General features: G+C 36.2%; 1 protein-coding gene across 3 annotated transcripts in view; it reads right to left on the bottom strand.

The window, feature by feature from the left end:
* LOC148177742 (fasciclin-3-like) overlaps positions 1-13,969 on the bottom strand; it is a 76,074-nt gene extending 62,105 nt beyond the window's left edge. For 2 of the 3 annotated variants that reach the window (XM_088032430.1, XM_088032431.1), the window contains exon 1: positions 13,642-13,969. In XM_088032430.1, coding sequence (XP_087888556.1) covers positions 13,642-13,693 — 52 coding nt within the window. In that variant the 5' untranslated portion in view covers positions 13,694-13,969. The remainder of the gene's footprint in view (positions 1-13,641) is intronic. The other variant, XM_088032432.1, reaches the window with a different exon arrangement.
* Between the last annotated feature and the right edge of the window lie 8,074 nt (positions 13,970-22,043).

Here is a 22,043-nt window from a genome sequence, read left to right as displayed (position 1 = left end):
CGTTCCGACCGGATTTCCTCTCTACCGATTAATTTTATATATTCTATTACCAAACGCACTGTTCTAGAACCGTGCAACGCTAAAATACACCGCTCGAAGCGCTCATTTTCCGCAATTTTTTCACCGGTTATTGTTTTTCCATGCAACTAGATAGAGTCATCCATATTTCACCGAGGACGGGAAATGAATTTTTACTAGTGCCCTCGTTCTTTACGAGTGAATTAATTTTAATAGGGTCGGATTTAACTACCCGGGGGTTTTAATTATTATCGGGTGTTTTAGGACGGTCCTGGATTTAAATTATTCGGGTCCGTGCCAAACAATTTATTAATCTCGACGATTTTTAGGTGCGGATCGAACCAAGGGCGCTCCATTTTTGAAACGAAGGCGAGCGCAACGAGCTAATCCCCACAGTCTTCTATATCATTTCATTCGCATCCGCAGGATTCCCCGGATTCTTCCGGACGAAATTCCCCATACCGTTCATTACTATAGGAAAATCGCAACTAATTTCGACCCTTTCGATCATCAATGCGGCGATATAATTTTGCAGGGTCTCTATTACGTCCGACGTATTTCACGGGAGACAATCTTTTCGCCACGCGTTCCCTCAGGACTTATAAAAAGTTTCGGTGGACGGTTTGCATTTAAATTCATGCGTTGTCGGAGCGCTCTCGTGTGAATTAGACGCTTTAAGGGGCGTTAATGGGGGTGAGGCTTTAACAGGGTCTAGTAGGGGAAGAGCACCGAATATTGGATACTTTTTCTAAAAATAAATTAAAAATACTTGCTTTTAAATTGAATCAATTAAATGATTATTTATATTGAGATTGAAATGTTTACTTTATGATCTACTGATACATTCAAATTACAAAAAAATACACGATTTTAATTTTGTCGGCAAATATGTATTTTGTCATAAATTTGATGCTCTAAAGAAAGGTTTCCTAATACTGGATATCTAATAATGGGTATCAAAGATTGGTACATAGGATATTCAATAATAGGAATAGGACCCGAAAATAAAAATAAAAATATTATTTTCATTTATTTATATCAAAGGTTTAACCTTTTCACTGCGCAATGTTTTTTGGAAAATTTTGTAACTGTGCACGGTTTGTCAGCTCCTGCGACAATATACGTTCCGAGCAGTTGATCGGTGTTCTGCCTTAGCGTATATTAACGTCTTGAGCACTTGGCCGATTAACTAGTTTTAAAAATGTTCATAGAGATTTTAATTTTCCACAACGTCAATATATTAAACAAGGTAACATTGAGATGAGAGCTGATTATTATGGTGATATTACCTGGCCCTTAGTTCGTATCTACTTTTAAACTGCGTGGATAAAAAGATGCATGGAATAGATTTCAAATGAATTTTAGTCGTAGACGGATATATACGCTCTGAGCAGGGAACGGTAAAAAAAAATTATTTAAAAAAATGAAAGCTTTTGTGACTGTGTATTCCTCTGAGGTAGAGAACCATATTTGCGTCATCAAAAAATTACGTTTTGAGCAGTTGACCACTTCTTAATCAATGCGAATATATCCGCTCGGAGCAGTTTGAGCGAATTATTATTTTGCGGATTTTTCCGGGCCGAGCAGTGTAAAGGTTAATTGTATTTTAATGAACAAGTAATTGAAAATTAGTCGCAATAATTAATAAAAATTTAGTCAACGACGTCCTTCAATACAAGGTGATTATACAGGGTGATTTTTTTAAAACGGCAGGCGTTGTAGAATTTTTATTTATGAACCGATTTCAAAAATTTAAAAAACAAATTAAATGGTTTTTAATTTACTATAAACTGATGATTTTAAAAACTTTTTAAATGTCTTATTAGTATCTTTTGTGCGATACTCAACTTTCTTATTTTAAATTGGAACCCATATTTTTTCTTGATTCAGAAATGTGTAATATGTTCTACTTTTAACCAAAAATATTTTTTAAAAAATTATCAAAATTGAAAAAAATAAGCAATAAAAGTTAATAAAATCTAGGTGCATGGTGTCAAATAAAATAATGCCGTTATTGTAATGTCAAAAAGCAGCAAATAACAGAAAGGATTCGCATTTTTTTTGAAATTATTAATAACAAAAGACAATAATAATTACAAATCAGAAAAAACAACTACCTAATTTAATTAAAATACTGTTGAAACGCCATCTCGTTTTTTTTTTATTGCACAATTGACACCTACGAGAAATGCATTGTGCATTGTACGGTGTAGCCCCATCTTGTTGAAAGAAAACTTGTTCTTTCTGTTATTTGCTGCTTTTTGACATTGCAATAACGATATTGTGTTATTTGACACCACGCACCTAGATTTTATTAACTTTTATTGCCTAAATTTTTTCATTTTTGATATTTTTTTTTAATATTTTTTGTAAAAGTAGAACATACTACACATTTCTGAATCAAGAAAATTAATATCTTCTAAATTATAAAAAAAAATATGGGTGTCAATTTAAAATAAGAAAGTTGAGTATCGCCCAAAAGATACTAAGACATTTAGAAAAATTTTAAAATCATCAGTTAATAGGAAATTAAAAACCATTTAATTTGTTTTTTAAATTTTTGAAATCAGTTCATAAATAAAAATTCTACAACGCCTGCCGTTTTTTAAAAAAAATCACCCTGTAAATGTTTCTAGCATCAAGGATCGCTCTGGAATTCCTGTCGTGCACTACTTTGCCGCTTTGTTTTCATAGTGAATATAACTATCTTGAAAATTATTTTTCCTACGACCCCATATGAAAGTGGCATTTTCCACACGGTTAAATGACTCGGAAAGTTGATAATTTCGTACATCCATTTCCGAAAGTAAAAGTCACTAGTGTGATATGAATATATCCGCACAGACCTGTCAAAATTGACAGTTATTTTGAAAACCAAATGTAATTCTTGAATTTTTGTCTTAAATATCTAGACGATTCACTGTAAAACAACATGCATAATGGTAAAAATGAATTGGTTAGGTCGTTTCTGACAAGACAATTTTGACAGGTCTGTGCGGATATATTCATATCACACTAGTGACTTTTACTTTCGTAAATTGATGTACGAAAACATCAACGATCTAACTATGTGGGATACGTCACTTTTATTCATATAAAAGCTCATGGTCGTAAAAAATGATATTTAGATGAGATAAGAAATGAACTATTGTCAAGGCTTAATAGTTTCTTCCTGATGATGGAAGGTCGTAGGAAAAATAGTGTACACAACTCGTCGAAAAGTGTCTTTCTTGCACTCGTGTAACATCTGCACTCGGCTGACGCCTCGTGCATCTACATTTACACTCGTGCGAAATTGGTCACTTTCCGCACTTGTTATGTAAATATCTATATAATGCTAGTTACGTCAACGACGTTTCAGTAACGGTTTTGTGTCCAAATTTTTGATTTTCAGATTTCAAACCACAATTAGAACAGTTTGCTTCTCAAAACTTACTTTGCTCTATGATTTACTTACCCAATAACTCAAATTTTATAATAAACAAACGTATTTAACCCGCGCAAACAAAACATTTAAATTAGCACAAAAGACTTTCGTGTTGTTATTTTCGGAATATTGAAAAACTGACTAACTGAATTAGGGTGGTATCCAGTATTAGGCAACCATCCAATATTCGGTGCTCTTCCCCTACGATATTTTCGACGTTATCACAGCCAACGCCGATTTTTCATACATTTAATTATCTTTGCCTTGTCCATATTTCCAATCCGACAGCGTTATCCTTTCTTATATCCTGTAAGGATGTTTCACACTCGATTTAATTTATTTGCGGAACATCCAACTTATGTGTGCGTAAAAAAATCCTTTATTGCATTATTCCCGCTCCAGTTTGCTTTCTTCCCCTTTTATTATTGTTTTATTCGACACTTCGGATTTCGTCTAGAATATAATAAAAAACCCAAGGCCATCGCAGGAATTAGCCGCCCCTCTCGTTTTTTGTTCCGAGCGTCCCGACGCACGTCGATCAAATCGAATTAAATAAAAGGATTCGAAACCAATATCAGAGAGGATTTTCGTAATTCAAAAGCCAATTGTGAACCAATTCCCTCCAATTGTCATTTCTATTTCTATCGACGTTCTTAACAAAGTTATACACTCTGATCCGATTCCGATGAACGTTTTTATTTTAAAGCCGACTATCAAAAGTTTCGCCCGTATTTGAAGCTTACGCAAAAACGCCGAGCTTTTCCCGAAAATGAGAAAAAAGAATCGCATGCAACATGTACGAGATGAACTAATCCAACTTCGTACACCCGAATTAATTATGAATGGACCGAGCGCGATGTGTAATTAACAGCGGTGGGGCTTCTGCCCGGCGAGTACTTCTCTGATTAGTTATTCGACTTTCGGTTTTTATCGCCGGAAAAAAACAGATTCTCAGGAATGGGAAAGTCGATACGGCGAAATAACGGAAACATCCGAATTTTTATTGGCGTAATTAATTTTATTCGGCGCGAGTTTATTGGAAAAGTGGGCTAGAAATTCGGTCGAGCGTGAAATGTCACTTTAAATATTCAGTTTGTGGCTGGAAATGTTCGCACGCTATTACGAGTCTCGGGTCACACACTAACCGCGCGGGCGCTAATAGCCTCTTTATTGTCCCCGTTACGTAATATACTATTGAAAAAAAAAACGGGATTAATTTTCGGCCACCTCGCGGAAATTGGAGATTTAAAGTTTCTTCAGTTAACTTGCTCCTCTTTAGAATAGAATATGCAAAGAACTTTGCATCACACACGAGTATAGTCCTTATATTTCAGTTATTTTTTTTTATGACTGTCAGCACTGTCCGCTAGCTTCACTCCATATGCTAACGGCACTTCTTAATTATGCATTCCAAAGCAAACTTTCCGAATTCACGAACAAAGAAACTATGCAGCTTTGGAAAGTAAATTTCGCGAAATAACGAAATCATCCGAATTTTAACTCTCTTCTTTTTATTAGCATAATTAATTTCCTCTGATTACAATTTGTAATTATTGTGCAACGCATGGCGTGCGTGAAAGTTTGGTCACGTGGGACGTTACGTCATACACGGAAATCATTGAGAAATTGCGTGTGAAACAGAGACGGATTGATAATAATGCAAATTTAATGTGTCATTAAAGGGAGTTTTCGTTTTAACAACTGTGTCAAAATTAGTCATAACCGTAAAATTTTATGGCGGTGAGGCAGGTTACGAACTATAATTTTTCCTGATAAGATAAAATTATGATCTGAGAAATAAAACAAGTGTGTCAGGGAACTAAAATATTACAAAAAGAAAAGTAAGACATAATGAAACAATTAGGAGTCCCGAAAAACACCAAAAAAACGACGATAAGAACAGACAATTGTCGTATTAAATCGAGCCAACTGTGGAAAAAACACGCACATCATTTGTATGCAAACAAAACACAAAAGAAACATCCGAAAGCAGTGCAAACAACAAACTCGGAAGCAGTTTATCTTCTTCCATCCAAATAAAATTTTATTCATAAAGTTCCCCGTCGCGGTCACTCGGCCCCGCGTTGGGCGCCAACAAAGCATTCCGGGGCGAAATTGGAGATTACGTTGATATCGTAATCCGATCGTTGTTAAAACATTAAATTTTCCGATGGACAATCGAAGACGACTCCGGGAGGAGATCCGGTATAAATCAACATTACGAGCGTGATTTATCGGAGTCAGACGCGGGCGGGGGATATTTTATGGCTTGTTTACAAAGGCGACGTGACCGGTGGTGAACGTCGAGAAAATGGCGGTCTAACGGCCATTTTTACGTGTTATTATTTGGTATGCATGAGTCATTGCGGCTCATGAGCGGTAACGGGACCGCGCGGAGACACGTAATGGATATTCCAGGGAATTCTGCGGCTAGGTATGTATGTCCATGGGGTCAAGACGAGAGGATTTTGGACAGCCATCTTTAAAAACGAGCGCCAAAACTCGATATGGTGAGTAAGAACCGCAGAACGTTCATTTATAATCCGATATTTCATTGAATTCGTGTCCCTCTGTTATTACTATCGAGCAATATATTCTAGTAATAAATATTTTATCACCGGAAATTAAATTTTAATCCAATTTCACTTCCAAGACACGTCTCGACCTGCAATGGTCGTTTTATGAACACCCTGTATGGTGGCTGCACCGGCTCAAAATCAAGTTGTGGTCGCAGATAATTCCACGTAATTTGAAGTGTAATCATAAAGTAAACAGTACATTCAACTCTGAGTAATAAAGTAAAACATAACGCATATAAACGCGTTTTTAATGCTAATGTAATGTTTAACTAGTTGTAAAAAAGAGTACATTTGCATTGATTGTTCGTGACAAAATCAAGTTGGCAAAATCTGTCAATATTGACATATGAGGTGTGAAGCAATCATAACTTGTCTGAACAGACTAAAACTCCCAACGTACATTTCCGTAACTGGAGTAAGTTTTATGATAGTAGGAGCTTGTTAACTTAGCAAATTTGAACTAAATTAACCACTAATAATCGATTCGACAATCGGCAAGTCGACAAGTATAATTAACAAAGGTTGCCACGTTATATTTCAATTAGAAGTTTATTAGAATGTAATTGAGTTAGTTGAGCCGCAAAGGCGGAATATTGGGGCTTGTTAGATGTGTGGTGGAAAAAAGTCTATTTGGGTTTGGATGTAGATTCTCATTTGCTTGGAATGTAATTTGCAGACATTCCACGAGGAATGAAAAATTTTATTGTTATATTAAAAGCAACTATTTCTGTGTGGGATGGAAAGACTTACGTGCAAATATCACGAAAATTAAATAAACAAGTACCGAAAGAGAGTTCTCAACATTTTCCAAAGGGGTCATGGGAAAAGAAAATCGCAGTAAGCGTGCCGAATTCGACTGTTTCTTCTTCACTAAGGAAGTCATTAGATGAGAATAGGTAATAACAGTAACGAACGTGAAATAGAAATCAATAATTTTTAGATTGAAAACTGCGAAGCGTTTTAGATTTTGCCCAAGTTTTTTGAGCACACCTGTACCAGTAGTGGGTATTTGCCCACATAAGATATTCCATTAAATTCGCAGCGATTTCACGGATTTTAACCACAAAAAGGAAGTGTCATTACTAAATTTTATTACCTTATTATTTATGGCCATATAACCATCAAACATGTTGATATCGAATAAATATCCAATTTCCCATGGGGATAAAGACAAAAACTAATTAAAAAGTGAATAATAACTTTATTACGAATCAGTACAAAAATGTCCAAATTGCACTACAATTTCTCAAAGGAAAGATTAAACTACACTAAACAAGTCACAAACTACACAAGGAGTCACTAGTTTTCTAATTTCCCTCGATTCTTCGTACCTCGGGAAATAATAACGCTCGGGCCATAACAGTATATTGTGTAATAAGTTTTATAAACGTTCCTTTAGTCACGAGTACATATTTAGACACGTGTTTAAAGTACGAGTGTCCAGACTAGTTTATAAACGTGTTACATACTATACTATTTCAACGACCTCAAATTTCTACCATAATAAATATTGAAATTAAAATGCCAATTTTATGTAAATTACAAAATTTTAATAATTAAAAATGTATTATCTAGCATTTTGAATGTCAAGAACCTATTCGAAACCACAAATCAATTTCCAACCAACGGTCAATTTCATAATTGGCCAACTTCAACTCGTGACAAAGCTTTTAGAAAAAAATTAAAATAAATTAAAAAAAAATTCAAATAAATAAAAAAAAATAGGAAAAACATTGGCCTACTCTCGGATATGCGGAAATTTATTAAAGACTTTTTTTTGGGGAAATAAATAAAATATATAAAAAATGGCGAACTTCGAGAAAATAACGGTTTTTCTCAAAAAAGGCAAATGTGTCTTAATTTAACTTAATTTAATCTTAATTTTAATTTAATTAATCTTAATCTTAATTTTTTTTGTATTTGTTTGGAAAAGTAAACAGGGTTCACCCCCAAAATCGTCTTTAATTTTACAGATAAAATTTTGAAAATTTGCATACGCTCAATAGTTGACAAAGCTCTAGAAGTTGACGCAAAAAACTGTTTTTTATTACGGTTTAGTTGGCGTCGCGACGCCTAAGAAGTATAATTTTTAGCGATTTTTGAGTTTTTGCGGAAATATTCGCGAATTCAATTTTTTTTGAGTTTTTATTTCAAATCTAATGCAAATTGTGTTTAAAATTTGCGAAAAAAACGCTGTTTTATCAAGTCAGTTTTCAAAATTATGACAGGGCAGCAGCAAACTGCGTTTACACCAAAATTTCACAAGTCACTTTATTCACTTTTATAAAGGTTAATTTTGATTAATATGGGCATGTTGCACTTTATGGACACCAGAAATCGTGAATTAACATCGACAAAGCGACAATTTCACCAAGAAAGACTTTTGTTACAATCTAAAGGGAGCCAAAGAATAGATGTCGTTTGTGACACAAGATGTTGACAGATCGGTGTAAACGTAGTTCCCAATTTTGATGTAATGAAATGTATGCAATGTTTTGGAGGTGGACACAAGTGTTGCCGGACCCTGTATATTAAAACCAAAATTTTGAAAAATAGTCCCAATAAGTTGGGTTGGCCAAAATTTTTTTTTTAAATTTCTAGGGAAAAAAAGTGGTTGATTTGGTAAGGAATATGCTTTTCTTTATCTACTTGTAGGAACGAAATTTAATTTCTTAGTTCTAACACAGACGACATGACATGTTCTGAAACTAGTAGAGAAAAACGAAGTTAGTAGTCATGTAAGAGAAAATATAAAAAGTGAAGAGTGACACACATTTCGAACCTTTAGAAGTGTAATCAAAGGCGTCGAACATTCTCATGGCCTGCTTTATCCCGAAACTTTTTGCTCACCCGACACAAGAATACTATCAGAATCTCTTGGAAGAAAAAAATGAGATTTTCATTTGATGATTTGCAGAAGATGAGCATCGCCATATTACGTCATTATTTTGCGATTAAAAGGTTAACTGCGAGCCGCCTTGTTCCTTAAAATGCCAATTGCATTTTTAACAATCACGACCGACTCTCACTTTTTTCTATTCCAAGGCATATCACAACACCGGTGTTAGAATTACAATCACTATTTCCACCAATCGCAATTGGCGTTTGTTGAAATCCATACGTACTTCTTAGATTGGATGACATCATGATTTAAGTAACATTCCACAGACATTACGTTGTGTTATTGCATCGTATTAAGAGTGATTACTTTCATTTCAGAGATTCTTTCTTCGAGTGAATATTTTCCAACCGGAACTTTTTACAGCCGTCGCCAGACTAGTTCCTCGTTTTTCCCGTCCGGGATTTTTACTTTTTTCGTCTTAAGCATTCATTACATTTCTCCATAAAAGCAGCTTTTTAACAAATTCACGGTCGACAAACGCCGGCGGTGCCGAATCGCATTCCTATACCGCAAACATTCACGCGTCATCAACATCAAGAAGAGAAAATCCGGTTTCTCGGCGAAATTCGTCCGACAATTGCCGTCCAATTAAGAAGATTCGATCGCGCCGTTAATTCCGCCCGATCTGACCCCAATTGGAATCCTATGGTACACTATCTAGACGGTCCATGAAAAGTTTATATTAACAATGAAGCGTTTGGGACAATGGCCTGGTGAGCAATTGTCGAAGTGGCCATTGTAAGCTTTATTCAATTGTTTGATGGTGACGAAACCGTCACGTGATTTGTAGCCTGGACACAATATCCACACGAGTTTATCTAGCCATTAAACGCGGCTATCTCGGGGTTGGCAATTGTTTCCGCGGCGCGCGCCCCACTTCGGGGGCTGTGGGAGTCGAACATCGATAACCGCCATTTTTTGGATAATCCGGCATGAGCGCCTGGAATAATGAAATGTCGATGAGATTTTGTTAATTTCCTGCCGCCAACAAACGAATGCACCCGCCGCCGCCGCAATTGCTAGTGAACTTAACACTCCGGTATTGGCGTTACCCGGAGCGACTTCGAGGGGGGCTTACGGTCGGAAAACCGCAGGGTTCTTCGGCCGAGGACCATAAAGTGATAACGTATAGCTGAATTGTTATCAAGATGACTGTCAAAACACATGTTCAGTGCATACAACTTTACAGACGCTAAATGCAACGGTACTAACCTTTGTTCTTATCTTCCAGAGCGTGAAATTTATGGCAATGCGTCTAACCGTGGGACGTTTTTTGTCCCTGCAGTTGGCACCGTATAATCATATTCATAATGCGGGGGAGCGTGAAGCCGCCTTAAGGCCCTATTTGGGGGGGAAGGGGTTGGATTTTAATGAATGCAACTGAGGAAGTTTAATAGAAACTAAAAGAATTGCGTGAAAAAGGCGTGAAACTATTGTGAAGTTTTCTATAGTGTTTTTTGGTCCGTTACCACAAAACAAGCAAATTTACTGCTCTGAAAGCTCTCTGATGGTGGATTTATGTAATAATCGCATATTTTCGATAAGGATCGTTGACTTGTAAACAATAAAAGCGAAAAGAAACGATTTCAATATCGCACGAGTTCAATTTTTAATATTGTGCCTAATGGAATATTTTATGTCAGTTATAAACTGATGCCAATTGGAAAGAACGAAATGCCAGCCAGGGGGTAATGAAATTTAGAAATGCATTGGCAGCACTGCGCGAAACGAGCGACACTTTTTAATAAAATCGCGGATTATGGACGATTTTGACAATAGTTTTGTTTTTCCGCTGAACAAAGCGGGATACGACCAGTTCGTCCCCGACAGTTTGTCCCCGAAAATTCGTCCCTAATGCCCTTTTTTGATAAAAAAAAATTATGTAAGGTGAGTTGGGGTAATATCGGACGCGCGGCAAGACCGAACAAGGCTGCCAATCAGGCAGCAAAAGATTTATAGTGGGCTTTCTACGTTTGAAGTTATCTTTGGCACATACTTTCTTGCCTGCTTTTCTACTAAAAAGTACTTTATGTCTGAATTAATATGTATTTCGTTTTTTTTTGGGTAACGTTTCCTGATTCGATTCGATGAAATTAGAATTAGAATTTTGAACTAGTCTAAATTTAGTCCGATGATCCTGATTACAGTTGTCATAGAGGACAGTAACAATAAAAAGATACAAAAAACACGTAATTCAAAAATAAAACACTTTTATTACTTTTTTTAGAACTTTATTTTCGGAAAATCTTGATACTGTGACAGTATTAATGAGCATAATGACAAAATGTTGTTGTCTTTTTAGCACGCCAAATTAAAAAAAATCGAAATAAGGTAAGTTGGGGTAATTTTTTTATGAAAATTGGCACTAAGACATATTTTAAATGTTAAATTGTTAACAATTTTCACATAATTATGGGTATCAAGGTAACAAAAAAAGATTCAGTTAACCGTTTTCGAGACAACTAAACAAGAAATAATTTGTTTTTTTTTCTTTTTTTAATATTCTTCTTTATCTAAAAGATCTTTTGAATAGAACTAAGTGATTATCTTCAGTTTTTATATATCTCAAAAACTGCGGGTCCTTGAGAATTTTCGAGTTCACCATCGTGTTCAGGGGATCAAATTACATAAGAGTGTCAACTTTTTACGTCGACGACAAAAATCATGTTGACCAGTGTAATTGAAGAATGTGATTTATATAATTTTTACGTAAAATTGACATCTACATAAAATTAGTTTTATTGCAATTAAAAAACTTAAATATAATAAAATTGTTACTGGTAAATAAATAAATATTACAGCGCAAATAAACAGAGGCAAATTTGCAAGGGACGAATTTTCAAGAGGACGAATTAACCAGGGACAAAAAAATCGGAGACGAAACAGTTTGGAAACCAATTGCCGGGGACGAACTTTTGGAGGCAAACTGTCGGGGACAAACTATCCGCAAATCGAACAAAAAGCGGTGGCGTGAAATCAAGACACCGTTGCATCATCTTCAGTATTTCCGTTTCCTCTTTAGAACGTCCTGCATATCGCGCTGCAGATATTGTCCTTTCGAAATATTCTCTAGAGATAGCTCCGTTTATGAGTATATTCTTTTGACACTAATATTTGATATGTCATTGTTCTGAATTGTCAACAGGGCTGCCAACAGTCGTGAATACTAAACGGTTTTAAAACTTTCCTTTTATCCACAAAACGAAGTCAAGGCGCACTCTAGATTTCTTCGCCACTGGAGCTATTTCTCGCTCTTTTATCATTTTTTCTTCTCATTTCCGTCGTATTCTTCTACAACAAATCCCATTTCACTATTTAAATTCCGATAAAATTGCCTGAAATTAAACTCCACGCTCTCACAAATTTATTTTCGTTATAATTACAACTTTCTATAGAAAGACCTGGCAGCTACATAAAGTTTATTTAAGTTTTAATAGAACAAATTTCAAAGGGCGCCGAATAATTTCCTTTATTTATCTCCACCCTCAAACGAGTTTTCTATTTTCGTTCGCATTTTTGATGTGAACGAGGCTTAACTCCTCGAAAGATAACTATTACGCACAGCGGAGTCGACGGTCTTAAACCGCCCCCGCCGTCCCCGTAGCTTGAACGGTAACAACCTGACTTGGCTGGACCAACGAAGCGGAACTGTTGAATGCGCTAGAGCGAAGACGGATTCTTGAGCGAACAGGGACGGATCGAGGGGGAGGAACACCGTGGGGAATATAAACTCGCGTTTTGAAAAAACGGAGGATTTTATGGTGTCCGTGTCGCTTGACAAAGCTCGCTTCGCTCGCCTCTTGATTGTTTGGCGCCAAAACCAATAAACTTTCCGACCTTTTGGTGGAATTTCCTACCTGGGGCCCCGAAAAGCGGTGTAACCCGATTATTGTTGCCCTCGCAGCTTATCAGTGATTAAAAGCGATCCGATAACTGGAAAAATGAGATAACATTTTGCAACCGATATCACCGTGAGCGAGACAAGCAAAAACGAGAGAAAAGTCAATAAAGAATGAAATTATTTTCTCTCCATATTTGATGTAAACTTCATTTTATTTCATTCGATTTATGCCCAGAGATGGAGTCGAGCTAATAAGATTGGTTTGCGAAAAAACGACATTAAAGTAGGCTCGGTTTAATATGGAAAAAGTATAGTGCCCACGAGCGACTCCGACGGCGCGCTCATCAAAATTCTGACTGTACCAAAACAATAGTAACTGTGTTTTCTGTATCTGATTTCACCGGAAGCCACTTGATTGTTTTATAATGACATGAAATTAAAAAATCCCCCCCTTTCGTTCAAAAATCGATGTCCCGTTTTAAGATCTTTCGACGGCTGTGTCACCTGTCCGCCGCCCTTAAAATCCCCTTAATCCTGTCCGAGGGAACAAAAACCACCTGTTCTTCCAAGACATCCGGGGGGTGTTAAGAGAGAGGGGTGTTGGAAGACCGTCGACCGACAACAAAGACTCGCACCCATTTTCTTCCACCTGACTCATTTACGGTCCGAACCGGTCTGAGCCCCACCTGTCCCCCACCGCCCCACGGACCGTTAAAAATTTAAAATCGTGGTCGTCGTCGCCTTAACAAAAGACGGAGCAATAAACGTCAAATCGCCGACCTTGACCGGGACGTCGTTAATTGACCCACAGCCGCCTTCCCAAAAAACCACCGAAACTTTCGAAACAAGTGAACGTCTCCCGCGATCTTCTTACCTTGCGCGAAGACGAAGCCGATCACGAAAACGAAGAGGGCACTGGAATCCATCTTCGTTTTTTTCGTTCGTCTCGAAATCCAAGTGGGTCGTGCACAGCACCACCACAAAACCAAAACAAAAAAACTATCGATGATCGGCGATAAACAAATCAAAACATCTCGCACACTTGATTTTTTAAAAGACGCAAACTCCGGTCGAAACACTCACAGCCACAGAATCCGATCGTGTTTTGTCGACGCGTCACACCGCACAGGTAACTGCGATTTTACCTTGTTGTCAGATCAGCGCGTCCGCCGTTACTGGAAAACTGGAATTCAGAAACAAACGAGCGCGCCTTCGCCGGACGGGACCGACGCCTCCGTCGGGCGGCTTCGTCGAACAAAACGCAACAATTATTTTTGTTTATTATCGATTATCAACAGCCATTGTTACCATTGATCGGCATTTCGTACACATTTTTCTATGTGTGCCCACTTGATTTATTCGCGAGACCTTTGACTCATTTCAAGTAGTTTGGTCGTGGCTAATTTGAATCGCAAAATCTAAAGCCCCTTTTACATGAGACTAATTTCGGGGGGTGGTGGGTCATTGGGGCATCAACACCGGTGAAAGGGCTGCAAAAAGTTTGATTAAGAGCACGGGCAAAGGGACCAACGTTTGTTATTTCCCTTATGGTTCATAATTTTTTGTCATATTTATTAAGGGTTTTGTGTTCGCAGCTGAATGGGGGCTCTTTTTCGTTCTGTCAAACATATTAATGAAATTAATGAAATGAGTCACCTGTCATGTCATTTAGGTGGGGTTTCGATGTCGACATGTTTTCACTGAAATGGGAAAAGTGAGTCACGAGGCTAAAAACTGAAAGGAAAGAATTCTACTAATTATATTAATACTGAAGATGACTGTAAATTTATGCAGAAATGCAAATGATTAAATAAATGTTTCATCATTCATCTTCATTACGTGTCACGCAAGTAAAAAAACCAGTTGACGTACATGAAAAAGTATAGAATTTTTGGATTCAACGTGAAATTCTGCGTAAAATGAGTATCAATACGTTAAGACTGCTTTATAAATAAGCGATATGGCGACCGAGTCTAAATTAGAGACTGAAAGGCAGCTAACTTCTACTTTGAAAAAATAAAAATTTTGAATTCGAACTATTTAAGATCGGTTTCTAAGGTAAAAAATTGCGATAAAAACGATTCCAAAAAGAGTTGTTTGATACTTGCCATATTTTGACCCTCTGGCGACAACCCAAAATTTCAAACGCCTTTAACTCAGTTATTTTTTGACAATATTTTTGGATTCAGCACGAAATTCTGCGTTAAATGAGCCCATACAGCTCAAATTTCCTGAACAAATAACCGAGACATTGACCGAATTAGATTTTCAGAGGGTGCTTTTAGGGTCATTTTCAAGACGCCGTTTGGGGGCGAAATTGCGTTTAGTATTATTGAATTATCTATCGATCGAAAGAGGAGCTCAAGATCTATCAACTGGCCAAATCTCAGATCGATCGGCCAAGTAGTTTACGATGCCGATCAAAAAACGAAAAATTGAAAATTTTTCATCGATTGAGTCGCAAAATTTTTTTGCTCAAAAAATCGATCATCGTTTTTTCGACTTTTGAGGGCGTATTTTAAAGTAAAATAACTCGAGAAAAACGGTGGTGAAAACCGTTTCTCAAAATCATTCGTAGTTTCGGAGATATTGAGCTTTAAAAATTTTCCAACTCAAAATTCAATATCAGAAACTTTGATCGGTCATAACTCAGTTATTTCTGGACTTATCTTAACGAATCTTGTCTTTTTGGATTCTACGTGAAATTCTGCGTAAAATGAGCACCAATTCATTAAGATTGTGCCTTAAATAAGCAAAATAGCGACTGAGTCTGAATTAGAGACTGAAAGGCAGCTAACTTCAACATTTAAAAAATGAAAATTTTGAATTTGAACTATTTAAGATCGATTTCTAAGCTAAAAAATTGCGAAAAAAACGATTCCGAAAAGGGTTGTTTGATATTTGCCATCATTCCGGAGATATCCAGAAAAATTTTGATCCTCTGGCGACAACCCAAAAGTTCAAACGCCTCTAACTCAGTTATTTGTCAACGTACAAAAAAAAAATAAAAACAATTTTGGATTCAGCGCGAAATTCTGCGTAAAAGGAACATTGCTCCAATTTTCTTGACAAATAAACGAGATATTTACCGAATTACAATTTTAGAGGGAGATTTTAGGATCATTTTTAAGAGGCTGCTTCGGGGCGAAAACTACGTTTAATATTATTGATTTATATATCGATTGAAAGGGAAGATTGAGGTCTATAAACTGTCTAAATCTCAAATCGATCGGGCAAATCGTTTACGGGGGACGATCAAAAAACAAAAAATTGAAAACTTTTCATCGATTGAATCGCAAAATTTTTTTGCCCAAAAAATCGACCATCAAATTTTGGACTTTTGAGGCCTTATTCTAAAGTAAAATAAGCCGAGACAAGCGATGGTAAAAACCGTTTCTCAAAATCTTTTTTAGTTTCGAAGATATTGAGATTTGAAAATTTTCCAACTCAAAATTCAATATCAGAAACTTTGATCGCGCATAACTCAGTTGTTTCTGGACGTGAAATTCTGCGTAAAATGAGTATCAAAACTTTAAGATTGCACCATAAATAAGCGAGATAGCGATAGAGTTTGAATTAAAGATTGAAACGCAGCTAACTTCTACAATAAAAAAATGAAAAATTTTGAATTCGAACTCTCAAAGTCAATTTCTAAGCTAAAAAAATCGCGAGAAAAACGATTCCAAAAACGATTTTTTATATTTGCCAAAATTGCCCTCTGACGACAACCCAAAATTTCAAATAATTATAATAAGCGACATTTCGACCAAAGTACCTAAAAGTGTCGCCATCTAAGTGTCTAGTTTGAAACTGCACATAGATATGTCAAAAATTAGCACAGTTTTGGACGTGAAATTCTGCGTAAAATGAGCACCAACCACTCATAAAGAGATAACTAGATGTTGGCTGCAAAAATTTTGATGGGCATTTGGTGGTCATTTTGCGTAAAATGAGGACAATTAATTAGGGAAAAAATGAGTTGAGTTATATTATTCCACAGCCATCTGCTCCCCCAGGTCAGGTGTGCAACCGGCGCCGAGGTCATATCCATATCTTAATCTCTATAACAACCCCACAACGATCATTAGCTGCAAATTTCTTTCCAGCCAGTAACTTTCTAACTTTCCAAGAAGGGTAGTTTCTCGCAACCCTCATTACCCGCAATCCTTCTTTTGAAAAAAATGACCGTAAGCTGACCATCTCCGTCGACAAGTTTCCCAGTAGTGCGTGTTTATACACACGGAATGGTTAGCCAAATAATAACATCAAGGGACCCCCTGCGCCCCATCTTAATCTGATGAAACCGACTGCAATGAATATTCAGACAAGACATCTGTTGGCCGGTTTAATTTACGGCTAAACCTAAGTAAACCGGGCGATTACAAATTGAAGTCGACTTCCTGATTTCACGCATAACGAAACAAGGAAGAAATGAGAATAATAATGAAGAAGAATAAATAAATTAAGCGATGCGAAAATAAAAAAGCTAAGCTGACTGTATTTACATGATTTTAATGTCTAGGCTTTGTTTTGTTAGCCCATGTGCGGATTTCTTGTTACCACATGGGAAGTTCTAATTGCGGCAATTCGCCTCCACTTCACTTTGTGTGCGATGAAAATGTAACAGTTGCGTAATGGATTTGTTTTTAATGGCTAATTATTTTGTAAACATAGCACATTTGATGCAGTAGCAGCGTTCTGCTAATCATGATGGATCGGCACAGTTTCCTGCAAAACCTACACATGGCCTATTTTTTTCTAACGGACAACTGTTAGTTTGTAATGTAATTTAATTTAATTACTAGTTAAAGTGCGATTTTCTCATGGAGATGCTTGTTTATTTGTGAATTAAAGTGGCTGGACGACGCATTTTTTAATTTCGATTTTAATATAATAGGTTTCAATGAGTTTGAATACATAATTAATTTCTACTATTAAAAATTAGACCTATAATTTCTAGTCAAGGGCGAGAAAAACGATGGTAAAAATCACATCTTTCTATCTGTCTTCTAACTCAATTATTTGTGAACTTATGCTTTTTGGATTCTGCCTAAAATTCTGCGTAAAAATAGGCACCAAAACTTTAAATTTGCTCCGTAATTAAGCGAGACATCGACCGAGTCTGAATTCTTCTACATTGAAAAAATAAAAATTTTGAATTCAAACTATTTAAAATCGTTTTCTAAAGTAAAAAATTGGAAAAAAACGATTCCGAAAATAGTTGTTTGATACTTGCCATAATTCTGGAGATATCGAGCAAAATCTATTTCGAACCTCCAAAATTTTGGTCGTTTGGCGACAGCCCAAAATTTCAAACGCCTCTAACTTACTTATTTGTTGACGTACGAAAAAAATAACGATATTTTTGGATTCAGCGCGAAATTCTGCGTTAAATGAGCCTATACAGCTCAAATTTCCTGAACAAATAACAGAGACATTGACCGAATTAGATTTTCAGAGGGTGCTTTTAGGGTCATTTTCAAGCCGCCGTTTGGGGACGAAAATTGCGCTTAATATTATTGAAGTATATATCGATGGAAAGAGGAGCTCAAGATCTATCAACTGGCGAAATCTCAGATCGATCGGGCAAGTAGTTTACGAGGAGCGATCAAAAAACGAAAAACTGAAAATTTTTCATCGATTGAGTCGCAAAATTTTTTTGCCCAAAAAATTGACCATTGAATTTTCGACTTTTGAGGGCGTATTTTAAAGTAAAATGACCCGAAAAAAACGACGGTAAAAACCGTTTCTCAAAATCGTTCGTAGTTTCGGAGATATTGAACTTTGAAAATTTTCCAACTCAAAATTCAATATCCGAAACTTTGATCGCCCATAACTCAATTTTTTCTGGACCGATCTTAACTAATCTTGCATGTTTGGATTCTACGTGAAATTCGGCGTAAAATGAGTACCAATACGTTAAGATTGCTTTATAAATAAGCGAGATGGCGACCGAGTCTAAATTAGAGACTGAAAGGCAGATAACTTCTACATTGAAAAAATAAAAATTTAGAATTCAAACTATTTAAGATCAATTTCTAAGGTAAAAAATTGCGATAAAAACGATTCTGAAAGCAGTCGTTTGATATTTGCCATAATTTCGAAGATATCGAGCAAAATCGTTTTCAAACCTCCGAAATTTTGGCCCTCTGACAACAACTCAAAAGTTCAAACGCCTCTAACTCAGTTACTTGTTGACGTACGAAAAAAATAACGATATTTTTGGATTCAGCGCGAAATTCTGCGTTAAATGAGCCCATACAGCTCAAATTTCCTGAACAAATAACCGAGACATTGACCGAATTAGATTTTCAGAGGGTGCCTTTAGGGTCATTTTCAAGACGTTGTTTTAGGGCGAAAATTGCGTTTAGTATTGTTGAATTATACATCGATCGAAAGAAGAGCTCAAGATCTATCAACTGGCCAGATCTCAGATCGATCGGGCAAGTAGTTTACGAGGAGCGATCAAAAAACAAAAAAACTCAAAATTTTTCATCGATTGAGTCGTAAAATTTTTTTGCCCAAAAAATCGACCATCGAATTTTCGACTTTTGAGGGCGTATTTTAAAGTAAAATGACTCGAGAAAAACGGTGGTAAAAACCATTTCTCAAAATCATTCGTAGTTTCGGAGATATTGAGCTTTAAAAATTTTCCAACTCAAAATTCAATATCCGAAACTTTGATCGCCCATAACTCAATTATTTCTGGACCGATCTTAAACAATCTTGCATGTGTGGATTCTACGTGAAATTTGGCGTAAAATGAGTACCAATACGTTAAGATTGCTTTATAAATAAGCGAAATGGCGACCGAGTCTAAATTAGAGACTGAAAGGCAGCTAACTTCTACATTGAAAAAATAAAAAGTTACAATTCAAACTATTTAAGATCAATTTCTAAGGTAAAAAATTGCGATAAAAACGATTCCGAAAGCAGTCGTTTGATATTTGCCATAATTTCGAAGATATCGAGCAAAATCGATTTCGAATCTCCAAAATTTTGGTCGTCTACCGACAACCCAAAAGTTCAAACGCCTCTAACTCACTTATTTGTTGGCGTACGAAAAAAATAACAATATTTTCGGATTCAGCGCGAAATTCTGCGTTAAATGAGCCCATACAACTTAAATTTTCTGAACAAAAAACCGAAATATTGACCGAATTAGATTTTCAGAGGGTGTTTTTAGGGTCATTTTCAAGACGCTGTTTTAGGGCGAAAATTGCGTTTAGTATTATTGAATTATATATCGATCGAAAGAAGAGCTCAAGATCTATCAACTGGCTAAATCTCAGATCGATCGGGCAAGTAGTTTACGAGGAGCGATCAAAAAACAAAAAACTGAAAATTTTTCATCGATTGAGTCGTAAAATTTTTTTGCCCAAAAAATTGACCATTGAATTTTCGACTTTTGAGGGCGTATTTTAAAGTAAAATGACCCGAAAAAAACGACGGTAAAAACCGTTTCTCAAAATCGTTCGTAGTTTCGGAGATATTGAACTTTGAAAATTTTCCAACTCAAAACTCAATATCCGAAACTTTGATCGCCCATAACTCAATTTTTTCTGGACCGATCTCAACTAATCTTGCATGTGTGGATTCTACGTGAAATTCGGCGTAAAATGAGTACCAATACGTTAAGATTGCTTTATAAATAAGCGAGATGGCGACCGAGTCTAAATTAGAGACTGAAAGGCAGATAACTTCTACATTGCAAAAATAAAAATTTAGAATTCAAACTGTTTAAGATCAATTTCTAAGGTAAAAAATTGCGATAAAAACGATTCCGAAAGCAGTCGTTTGATATTTGCCATAATTTCGAAGATATCGAGCAAAATCGTTTTCAACCTCCGAAATTTTGGCCCTCTGACAACAACCCAAAAGTTCAAACGCCTCTAACTCAGTTATTTGTTGACGTACGAAAAAAATAACGATATTTTTGGATTCAGCGCGAAATTCTGCGTTAAATGAGCCCACACAGCTCAAATTTCCTGAACAAATAACCGAGCTATTGACCGAATTAGATTTTCAGAGGGTGCTTTTAGGGTCATTTTCAAGACGCCGTTTGGGGGCGAAAATTGCGCTTAACATTATTGAAGTATATATCGATCGAAAGAGGAGCTTATGGTCTATCAACTGGCCAAATCTGAGATCGATCGGGCAAGTAGTTTACGAGGGGCGATCAAAAAACAAAAAATTAAAAATTTTTCATCGATTGAGTCGCAAAATTTTTTTGCTCAAATAATCGATCATCGAATTTTCGACTTTTGAGGGCGTATTTTAAAGTAAAATGACTCGAGAAAAACGGTGGTGAAAACCGTTTCTCAAAATCATTCGTAGTTTCGGAGATATTGAGCTTTGAAAATTTTCCAACTCAAAATTCAATATCCGAAACTTTGATCGCCCATAACTCAATTATTTCTGGACCGATCTTAAACAATCTTGCATGTGTGGATTCTACGTGAAATTTGGCGTAAAATCAGTACCAATACGTTAAGATTGCTTTATAAATAAGCGAGATGGCGACCGAGTCTAAATTAGAGACTGAAAGGCAGCTAACTTCTACATTGAAAAAATAAAAAGTTACAATTCAAACTATTTAAGATCAATTTCTAAGGTAAAAAATTGCGATAAAAACGATTCCGAAAGCAGTCGTTTGATATTTGCCATAATTTCGAAGATATCGAGCAAAATCGTTTTCAAACCTCCGAAATTTTGGCCCTCTGACAACAACCCAAAAGTTCAAACGCCTCTAACTCAGTTATTTGTTGACGTACGAAAAAAATAACGATATTTTTGGATTCAGCGCGAAATTCTGCGTTAAATGAGCCCATACAACTTAAATTTTCTGAACAAATAACCGAAATATTGACCGAATTAGATTTTCAGAGGGTGCTTTTAGGGTCATTTTCAAGACGCTGTTTTAGGGCGAAAATTGCGTTTAGTATTATTGAATTATATATCGATCGAAAGAAGAGCTCAAGATCTATCAACTGGCTAAATCTCAGATCGATCGGGCAAGTAGTTTACGAGGAGCGATCAAAAAACAAAAAACTGAAAATTTTTCATCGATTGAGTCGTAAAATTATTTTGCCCAAAAAATCGACCATCGAATTTTCGACTTTTGAGGGCGTATTTTATAGTAAAATGACCCGAAAGAAACGATGGTAAAAACCGTTTCTCAAAATCTTTCGTAATTTCGGAGATATTGAACTTTGAAAATTTTACAACCCAAAATTCAATATCCGAAACTTCGATCGTTCATAACTCAGTTATTTG

The sequence above is a fragment of the Gnatocerus cornutus genome, chromosome 3, assembly GCF_029298725.1.
Source record: "Gnatocerus cornutus isolate USDA-ARS CGAHR chromosome 3, icGnaCorn1.1, whole genome shotgun sequence".
NCBI classification, from domain to species: domain Eukaryota; kingdom Metazoa; phylum Arthropoda; class Insecta; order Coleoptera; family Tenebrionidae; genus Gnatocerus; species Gnatocerus cornutus.
This window is presented reverse-complemented; position numbering and strand designations above follow the sequence as displayed.